The sequence below is a fragment of the Drosophila grimshawi genome, unplaced genomic scaffold (assembly GCF_018153295.1).
Source record: "Drosophila grimshawi isolate 15287-2541.00 unplaced genomic scaffold, ASM1815329v1 contig_311, whole genome shotgun sequence".
Taxonomy (NCBI): domain Eukaryota; kingdom Metazoa; phylum Arthropoda; class Insecta; order Diptera; family Drosophilidae; genus Drosophila; species Drosophila grimshawi.
In genome coordinates this window covers 28715035-28725345 of record NW_025063098.1, presented here as the reverse complement: position 1 = coordinate 28725345, position 10311 = coordinate 28715035, and the positions used below count along the sequence as shown (strand labels likewise).

Sequence of the window (10311 nt, the reverse complement as noted above, 5' to 3'; positions counted from 1 at the left end):
ATAATTTAAGAGTATTGAATAGGGGACTAATAAATTAGTTATACGCATGGTGGGTAATTGGCAAAGTTGAATATAATTTTATGATTTTATCAACAAAAATGTAATGAATTATATAATTGTTTACCCCTCCCTCCCCTCCTCCCCATCCCTCCCCTCCAAAATTCTTGCGTAGATGTGTGAGCGAGCGTGTGTGTGTGTATGTGTGTGCTGTGTGTATGTGTGTGCTGTGTGTATGTGTGTGCTGTGTGTGTGTTAAATAATGGTAATAAATACAACGTTATACAAATAAGAGAGGGTTTCCATCTGATCGAACTTAAGCGACATAAAACAAAATGCAACAAGTTCTAAAAGACAAAATGCGAAATAGTTCGCGATTGCTATTATTTATAAACATTTGTTGGCCTTATATAATTTTATTTCGCCCATTTGCTGGCAACTTTCAAGCATTTTTATACGCAACTAAAAGATAATAATACAAAAAAAAAGAAGAAAAAAATGTTTGATTACAAAAAATAAATATAACTGTTGCACTTTTCTTTTCTTTTTTCGTTTTCGTTTCTTGTTGTTGTTGCTGTTCGTTTTTCTTTTTTAGTTTAGTTTCACGCACGAATTATACACAAAACTAGACAAACTAAACTATAAAGGCTAATTTACAAAGTATATGCATATGTATAAAAAAAGAGCAATTTCATTGATTTCTTTCACTATCATTTTATGCATACGCGTATGTAACTAGAAACTTTTCAAGTTGGCGAATAAATGCGCTTTTAAAGCACATTTTCGGCAAGTTTTTTGTTTTGTTTTTGTTTTTGTTTTCATTTTAATTTTTGTTGTGTTTTTCTTTTTATTTTGTTTATGTATATATAATTTAAGTTTTTTTTTTTGTTTTTAGAATTTCTAAAATGAAAAACTATTCTAAAATTGCTGACTGCATTAAGGTTTAAGTTAACATATTTCAATTTTGTTGTAATTGCAGTTTAGGTTTTTGCTTTTTATACACATAATTTATAATTTTATAATAATTGTTATTAAAGGTTTTATTCAATTGCAATTCAAATTATAAGCCTAGGCATTTTCTTCTTTTCTTTTTGCATCTTTTTGTGTATAATTCGAGCTGTCTGTCTGTCTGTGTGTGTGTGTGTGTGTGTGGGTGTGGGCGGGTGTGTGTGTGTGGATGTGTTAGTGTGTGTGTGTGTGTGCTTATGCGTTTTTATAGTTAGTACATTCTTCATGTATGGTATATATTATATGCTTTTCTTGTTTTCGTTACTCACAAATAGTTTCTCTCAAACATTCGCATTGTGTTATTTAGGCCTACTCTACACGTTGTTCCTGTTTTGTTGTTCCTATTGCTGTTTCTGTTGTTATGTTTCGTAATGTTGTTGTTGTTGTTGCTGTTTGTGAGTTGTGTTTTGTTGTTGTTTGTTTGCTATGTGTGGCGGCGATTTGTTAACGACATTAACTTTAAAATTTATTTAACTGCCTGCTAGACAACATTTATGTTTAACGAACGATTTGCAATTTGTGTGTATGTGTTTTGTTGTTGTTGTTCTGGTTGTTGTTGTTGTTGCTGTTTGCTGTTGCCGTTATGTGTTGCTGCTGTGCTGATGTTGTTGCTGCTGCTGCTGCTGCTGCTGCTGTTGCTGCTATCGCTGCTGTCGTTTAGGACGTACCATTGACCAGACCCTCCTTCTTGATGGCATCCGTTGCAGCGACCACCTGTTCCGTATGATTGTTGCGATTCTTGTTGTTGCGCCTTGGTTTGGGCTGCTGTTGCTGCTGCTGTGCCGCCTGCGGCTGCTGTTGCGCCTGCTGCTGTTGCTGCGATGCTTGCTGTTGTTGCTGCTGCTGCTGTTGTTGCTGTTGTGTGCCCGCCGCCTGCTGTTGCGGCTGTTGCTGCTGCTGCTGCTTCTCACTGTTGTTCCTCGGCGCATCCTTCGACTTGGCGGCAACCGAGTTCGCATTGCCGCTGCTCTGTTTGTTGTTCTCCTGTTGTGCATTCAGTGGCGCCGATTTATTCGCTTGTGCCGCCGCCAACGGTTGCTGCTGCTGTTGTGCCCCCGACGCTGCCTGTTGCTGCTGCTGTGTTGCTTTGTTGTTGTTATTGGCCACCGAACCGTTTGCTACACAAACGACAGCAACGTGGAAAGAAAACACAAAGTAAAAAGAATGCAAAACAAAATGTGTTGAGCATGGTTGGGGCATGATTCCAATTTGATGGCTATATTTAGCACACCATACTCACTGTTGCTAGGCGCATTGTTGTTCTTTTGCCTTCTGCGTCTTCTGGAGCTGCCTTCGTACGATGAGTTGCTGTCTGCTGGAGAGATGGACAAGATGGACAACAATTGAAAACAAGTCGCTATCATTTACCCAAAACAAAATACATCAGTTTTATAATGACAAAATAAGGCTGGTTTTACATCGATTTCAATAAAATGCATTTCCATCGGTTTCAGAATTGGCGAACGTTTCCCTCCCCACCCAGCACACACACACGCACACGCACGCACACACACACACACACGCACACGCACGCACACACACACACACACACACACACACACACACACATACAGAAAACGTTCTCAATTCCAAAAGGGGGACGCAACAGGCAACACTCCTCCCTCGTCCTAATCCTTTGCACTATTCTTCTTCTTTGTCTTCGTCTTCGTCTTCATCACCATCATCATAGTCAACTCACCACGCTCCACGCTGCTCACTTCGCGCGTCTCTCGCATCTCATCGGTGTTGTGATTGTGGTACTGATAATCCCTGCCGCCATTCTGTTCATTGCGTGGCGGCCGGCGATTGATGCCACGACGATCGTTGCCGCCGCGATAGTTGTTGCCACCACCTCCACCACCACCACCACCACCAACGTTGCCAACATTGCCGCCGCCGCCGCCACCGCTGCCACCGCCAGCGTTTGGTGGGCCACCACCACTGCTGCGATCGTTGTAGCGCTGTTCGCGCTGATGATCGCCGCGGGAATTGTAATCTTCGTCGTCGCGCCGATTGTTGTGGTAGCGCTGATTCATATTGTTGCCACCGCCGCCACGACCACGACCGCGTCCACGCTGACCGCCGCCGCCACGTATCGAGCGGACCGATTCAATATCGCTGCTGTAGCCCCGCTCGGAGCGCCGCGACACGGCAAAGCTTTGTGTCGAGCCCATCGAGGACTCCTGTATGGCGCGCAACTGTTGATCGATTTCCTGCTTCTCCTGGCGCAGCTGCTCCACTTCCTGTAAAAGCACATCGATGACGATTAATGACTGATGATCTTTTGTGTATATTTAAATCGAAATCGATATCGATATCGAACTCACCTTGAGATGCGACAAATGATATTCGAGCAGCACTTTGGCATTCACAATGCTCTCCGTGGTGCCGATGAACACAAAGGGTACGTGCGCTGGTTCGCGTGGTATATTCTGATCCTGTTCATCATCGCCAGCGATCTATATTTATTTTGGTTTTTTTTTTTGTGTGTGTGTTGGTGTTGACCGAGATTTAGACGAATGTCCAGTTGTGGTGTACAATACTCACAGCACTCACCTTGATTCGAAACACACCGCTTTTGTCGACAATCTCCTGTATGATCCGACCATTCTTGCCAATCACCTTGCCAACGAGCTCCCTGGGCACCTGAAAGAACTCCTCGGAATACTCGAGCATGGCGCGTGCCCGCTCCACAGACTCCTTGGTCTCCCCATTAATCTTGAATGTGCACGACTTCTCCTCCAGCTCAATATTCGTAACGCCGACCAGCGTGCGTGCCGCCTGTATATTGGAGCCATGCGAGCCAATTGCCAGGCCCATGAGATCTTCGCGCACACGAAACTCCTCGATGTAGTTGCTGCATCAATCCAAAATAATATCGACACGTTTACGTTTATTCATATATATAAATTAATCAAAATTGAACTTATATTCATATTCGCAGCAGAGCCACGAATTGAATTTGCCTTTAAATTTAAAATATCAAAATCAACCCATTTTCCCTACTCCCAGTTGGGGGTGGATTTTTAACCTTTGACCTTTAGCGAATGCCGAGCCACCCTTACAGTTATTTTCCTCAGAGGGATATATTTGCCTAAACTACAAATATTTTTACTTGGTTTATGCAATCAAATCAATAAATTCGCATTGGAAATTAAACTCGATCAGATAAGAAACTAGATGCATTTAACGAAAAGTTTTAAAACTAATTTGGTTTGGATATAGTCATATATCGGTGACACCAGATTGGTTTAGTTGTTGAAGCAATTTGAGCAAAGTATTGCCAAATTGCCGATGCACAATTGCTTCCTCTACCAGACAAATTGAAATATTTTAATTCTGATATCTGGAAATCAACTGTTTTCAAATGCCAAAGTATTCTAAAAAGATGCACAGTATTACTACACGTGCAAGTAAAATTACAATTTAAACAATTTATACACTTATCGTCGACACTTATTAGTCGATCGTGATAAATGATCAATAATGTGTCAGGGAATGGAATGTTATACATCAATTGGAGGGCTTCATTATAACTATTGTGTTTTTAATTGCTATCGGAAAATGATTTTTGATCGATATTCGCGGAGTTTTATCGATCAAATTAAATAAACCCAATCTGCCTATGGCATACATGAACATATATATATATATATGTATTATATTCTCGCTTCTGATACAAACGGAAATGGCCAAGTTGATTCGGTTATTGATGCTATATTCTAGAATATATTTTATAGATTCCTCTCTGCTTGTTAAATTCTTTACACAACTTCATATTGTTATATATATATATATATTGTTATAGCAAGAAGCTTTGACTTACCCACGACTCATCAGCTTAGTCGATTCGAGCTGACGCGCAGCTTCTTCAGTCCTTTTCAAGAGCATAACCTGTTGGATGTTGGAGTTGAGTTAACAATTTGAATATGTATTCGGAGGGGATGGATTTTGATTTGATTACCTTTTGTAAGAGATTACGAAAATGCATATCCTTGAGCATACTGGCGCGCTTCTGAGTGTGTTCGCATTTGGAGATGACAATTAAGGCATCGATATCGCGATTGTAGTTGCAAACGCTCGCTTCGATGGTGCGCTGAAACTCCTTGTGTATGCCATCCTTTTGAGCTCTGCGTGTGTGCATGCAAGTGAATAGAAATATTTAATAGAAATACAAATATATAGTAAGTAAACATATTTATATAATGTGGCATACACTTCGCGGAGCTCCTCGGGCACGGGCAGCGTGAACTGAAAGAAGGATTTGGGCGTAATTGGCGGATTTGGATTTTTGGCGCGCAATCGGCCGAGTTCACAGATTTCGGTATAGGGCGTCTCGAAGCCAATATATGCCACCGCACAGATATCCGCTTTGAGCATTTTGATGACGGCCACCCACCAGCCGCATGTCTCGCGCTCGTTTGTCCGCGTAAACACCTCCACCTCCATGCCCTCCTCAAAGTTGGGCGCCGTTGCATTGGCCTCATCGGGCGGCAGGCGAACATTGACGAATGCGTATTTCAGCACCTCGGACACGCTGCAAAAACCAGAATAGCAAAACAATTGATAAGAATAGAGTAAAACAAAAGGTTTTCAAATATACACAAAGCAAACAGCAACAACAACAAGCAGCAGCAACAAGCAGCAGCTGCAGCAGCCTTTGTATTCGTTAGTTTAGCATATAATGAGCGAGGCAAAGTGTTCATTTAGCCAAATATTTTATTTGTACATGTGTATTTATTGTGAACATTTCGGTAAGACAAGTGTTTGCCGACGCTGACGTTGACGTCGCAGCAAATGTCGGCGTCGGCGTTGGCGTCGGCATCGGCGTCTATTGCAGCTGTCTGTTGGCAGTGCGCCAAGCGAGCTCAACACACAATTGCGGGGGCGCCCCTATATTTTTTCACAGATTGTTATCAAGACACAGATCGGAAATGACCGGACAAAAAAATAAAAATAAACATTTGCATACTTATACATATATATATATATGGAAAAGTTTCGCTGATTAGACAGACTTCGCTGACAGATTTGATTTTAATTGATAATTGATTAGAATCATTTGCTGATGGATTTGATTTTAATTGTAAATTTTGTGCATACCAATTTAGCTTGTTTAGTTTGTTAATTTATAATAATTTAATTGATCAAACAACTAATTATTAATTAGAAATATATAAACAATGTTATGAAAAACACAAATTTTCAATTATAATTTCTGTAAATGTTGAAAATGTCGATGTTAAATGGCTCAACTATTTGCCGGCAATTCTCATTAGCGAAGCACTACTGTAATGCTGTCTAAAGCGCCCGCTCAGCCAAGACACAAACCAAAAATAGTATACAAATCCAATTAAATAGCAAAAAAAAACCTAAAAACTATTTTCAAACCAAAAAAAAAAACCGAAAATTTTGTTCCAAAAATGTCACCAAAAATGCAACACAAACGAAGACAAAAAAAAAAAAAACATAATAAAAAGAAAGAAGAAAAGTCGAAGCAAACGAAAGAAATGTGACAAGAAAAATGGTTTCTTTCCGTGGTTAAAAATAGCGAAGAGCGCGCAGCAAAAGCAGCGACGCTGACTGCAAGATCTGCGCTGCGACCGCTGCTGCTGCTGCTACGAGTGCTGCTTAGTGGAATTTGCTGTTAACGCTTGACAGCTCGGACGGTGCACACATAGACAGATTGCCTTTGAAAAGCTGCCACTTGGGCGGACAGCCCGTCGATGAAAGAAAGATGCAGCAACAACGCAGCATTTAACAAAATTCGCCAAAAAAAAAAAAATAAAAAAATCGGTGGCGTCACAAGCAAAGGGGATGTCGCAGGGGGAGAGAGCGAGAGGGAGGGAGGAGTGCGTTGCGGGGCATGCAGTCAGGCAGTCAGTCAGTCTGCATAACTGATGCCAAGAAAGCAAAGTGCAGCAATCATTGTTGCAAATTGATTATAAAATATATGCTATATTTTCATTGTTGCAAATTTATTACATATATATATATATATATTTGTTGTATTTTGTGTGGCATTATTAATATTGTTATTGCTGTTATTGTTGCTGTTGTTTGAAATGATTGTCGCAACTTACCCGTCCACATCCACAAAGAGGCCATCATCACCGACAGCTGTCACCTGGCCCTGTTGTTATTACGTTGGTTGGTTGGTTGTTGTTGCGTTGACGTAAAAATCAGCAGCAGCGGCAGCAACAGCAACAGCAGCAGCGGACATCGACGGCAGCAGCAGCGAGAAAAAGACACGAGCAAAAGAAAAATGTGTGTCATTAATGTGGTTGTTGTTGTAGTAGTTGTCTGTTTTATGATATTTCCTATTCCAATATACATACAAATATTTCTTTCAATTATAACAGTATTTATGATTGTTTCAGATGCCAATCGAGAGCAAGAAACATCATGCAAGATGCCGCTGAAAACGTGCCACTCGAGCGAGTCATCTTTTCCTCTGATAACAAGTTGCCGCGAATCGGGCTTATCACAGAAGCCTAGGCAAATGCATAGTTTATGAAATACGCTCCATATCCAAAATGTTCAACGACTACCATCTCAAACAAATAATAAATAATCATAAATATATTTCATACTAACTGCGTTTCAGAGAAAGAAATCAAAACCAACATCATAATTTCTAATGCCTCCAATTTTCAGCAAATATTTCAAATACATTTTCAGTTTTAAGAAGATATTCTGCATATATTCGAAATATTCAAAAATGGAATTTAAACTCGAACTGCAAGTGTCATATTATTGAGAGTGCACTGTACAAAGACTTGATAGTAATTAAAAGAAAGGACAACTAATAAAAACAAACAAAAATTATAATCCCATTGTGAAACCTATGCGATTTCAATTTTTAAGTGACTCTGTTTGCCCAGTAAGCGACGCGACTATTTCATATCGGAATATAACCCGTTTCCCCCTTCCCCCACACTAGACCATTCCATTATCAGAACGCATTTCACACATTATGTATGCAAATCTGATAAGCTTCAGAAAGGGAAATCACAAAGCAGCAACATTTTCGCCGAAAACGTCAACAGTGTTGAAAGAGCAACTTCTCGCTCACACATACAAACGCATACGGGAATATGCAGTCGACGTCGACATTCGCGCAGGCGACACACACACAAACACACATACACCCACATGGGCAGAGACAGAGTGCGCCCTGTATGAAAGCGTGTGTGTTTGTGTGTGTGTGCGCGTATTTCGATGCGAGACTCCACTGAACAAAATGATGCAGAGTATTTATAGAAATAAAGCTAAAATTTACGAAATTAGAAACTGAGGCCTCTGTCGCCGCTGCTGCTGCTGCAGTTGCCGTTGACAGAGGCAGCGGTGACTTCAGTTCTAAATTCGCCAAAACTCTCATTTCGCTTACCTTGTAGTAGGCACCGTTATCGAGTCGCACTTCGACCATAAGATCGTCCATTTTGTTGCTGTTGTTGTTGTTGGTGGTAACTCTGTTTTCGCCGGTTGTTGTTATTATTGTTGTTGTAATTGATATAATACAGTAGTCGCTGTCAGTTGACGCCTCAACCGAATGCAGTCCTTTTGATTTTTCTCTTTTTTCTGTGTTTAGCCTTTGAAAGAGAGAGTGTGTGTTTAAGAAAGAGAGAGAAATTAAATTAATAGAGAGAATGCAATTAAAAATTAAGAAAATCTGTTGCACCTACAACAAAGTTTTTTTTTGCGTTGCTTCTCCGATAAAAAATTCCCTTTATATTTCCCTGCTTCGTTATCAGTCTTTTTGCTTTTTGTTACTGTTGTGGCTATTGTTTTTGTTTTTGTTGTTGCTGCTTCGGCTGCTGCATCCACACACACATACGTACGTTCGACTCTCACAGTTCCTGAAAATATAAACAAGAGGATGAGATGAGATGAAAGGCAGACAATGACGACAACAACAATAAATAAATACAGTATGAAAAGGGAAAGGAAATTATTGACAATCAAATTAACGGCGAAGGCAGCGCCTGCTGACCAATCGGAATGGCGATGACAGCCAAAGGAAACAACAACAGCAGCGGCGGCAGCGCGATGGCAATCAAAAGTTTTGAAGTTATTTTAGGCCCAGCATAGGAAATTGAACGGTAACAACAACAACAATAACAAATGCATTGACAAACGTCAACGCGCTTTTGCCGGGGCAGCGCCGCTGCTGCGCTGTATGTCTTCTTCTTTATTTTATAGCCAGCGCCGCTGCGCCGTCGTCTTTCTTTTGTGTCTTCACATCACTTCTCAGCTCTCACACAGACGCACACCAACACTCACACATACATACACACACACAGGCAACTGTCAGCAGCCGCCGCCGCCGCCGAAATGCTGAGCACGCTTTTCCAATAAGAATTTCATGACACTCACACATGCACACATATGCTCATCGCACATGCCGATTTTTCATACACACACACACACACAGAAATACTTGGCAAATTTAGTTATAATTTTGTGCAACTTCTATCAATTTCGTGTATGTGTAATTATTTCACTGAATTCGTAGTTAGATTCTATTCCAAAAAGACCGTGCGCCTTTTTAGTAGAATTTTTCATCTTTTCAGCTCCCTTTTGCTGCACAAATTCGCCGCAGTCGCGGCTGCTGCCGCTGCTTCTGCCTCTGCTGCCGCCTTTGCCGCTGTGCAAAAAATTTTTTCGCTTCTTGCTAATGCTCTTGGGATGAGCAACGCGCCTGTGTAATAACGTTGAATTTTTGAAATGTTTATGCACTTACGACTGCCCGGCACGTTGATCCGCTAGTTTGCTTAAATAATTAGCTTGAACCCTTTTGAAAATAAAAAATATATCGCGTGCAGTGCGCTGCTTAACTGCTTCCAAAAAAATTTTTTTCGGCTGCGCTGCGTTCTCTTCGCTTTGCTTTTGCACACTGTTTCGCAGCTCAGCATTTAGCACGCGCTGCCAACTCGTTGCACTTACCTCGCGTTCGTAATAATCTTCCGCAAATTTAGGTTTGTTCACTTGGCTCTTCAAATGCGCTGAACAGGAAAAATTCTAGAATACTATTTTGATAAATACTTTTTGTATAATAATACGTTGTTTGCTTTAAGGCACACTAAATAATAATATGTGACATGAAGCGCATGGTGGGGCAACGCTGGAAACTGACAAGCAACTGGGCGTTGCCAACTGTTTGATTTTGATGTTTCACTCAATTTCTCGCCAGGGCTGCAAAGTCGTTCAGTGTTGCATTGTGGCGCGAAAACGCAATGAATTTGAAATGACCATTGCCTTAACTAACGTAAATTTTGTGTTTGAAACCCGATTTGCTCTTTTGCT

At 40.9% G+C, this 10311-nt stretch overlaps 1 protein-coding gene across 6 annotated transcripts; it reads right to left on the bottom strand.

Annotated features, from left to right (window-relative positions):
- Nucleotides 1-345: 345 nt before the first annotated feature.
- On the bottom strand, nucleotides 346-10069 carry LOC6569615 (synaptic functional regulator FMR1). 6 transcript variants are annotated; one of them, XM_032741522.2, is made up of 12 exons: nucleotides 9952-10069; nucleotides 8691-8864; nucleotides 8396-8597; nucleotides 7089-7138; nucleotides 5222-5542; nucleotides 4970-5135; nucleotides 4832-4899; nucleotides 3562-3862; nucleotides 3333-3464; nucleotides 2705-3248; nucleotides 2246-2317; nucleotides 346-2123 (listed from the first exon to the last, which is right to left on the bottom strand). In XM_032741522.2, the coding sequence occupies exons 3-12, from the start codon at nucleotides 8444-8446 to the stop codon at nucleotides 1663-1665; spliced, it is 2166 nt and encodes a 721-aa protein (XP_032597413.1). In that variant the 5' UTR covers nucleotides 8447-8597; nucleotides 8691-8864; nucleotides 9952-10069; the 3' UTR covers nucleotides 346-1662. The 6 variants fall into 6 exon arrangements, with proteins under 6 accessions (XP_032597413.1, XP_032597409.1, XP_001995986.1 ...); XM_032741518.2 differs by having other exon boundaries at nucleotides 2246-2320; nucleotides 3553-3862; nucleotides 9952-10027; XM_001995950.3 differs by lacking the exon at nucleotides 9952-10069 and adding an exon at nucleotides 9749-9902 and having other exon boundaries at nucleotides 2246-2320.
- Nucleotides 10070-10311: the final 242 nt, after the last annotated feature.

Excerpts from the sequence above, each read along its gene's own strand:
- LOC6569615 (XM_032741518.2), bottom strand. The coding sequence starts at position 8,446 with ATGGACGATCTTATGGTCGAAGTGCGACTCGATAACGGTGCCTACTAC. Across the intron at positions 5,136-5,221 it reads CCCGAGGAGCTCCGCGAAGT|AGCTCAAAAGGATGGCATAC; the intron begins GTATGCCACATT and ends GCACACACGCAG. Across the intron at positions 2,321-2,704 it reads AGTGAGCAGCGTGGAGCGTG|CAGACAGCAACTCATCGTAC; the intron begins GTGAGTTGACTA and ends CCATCTCTCCAG.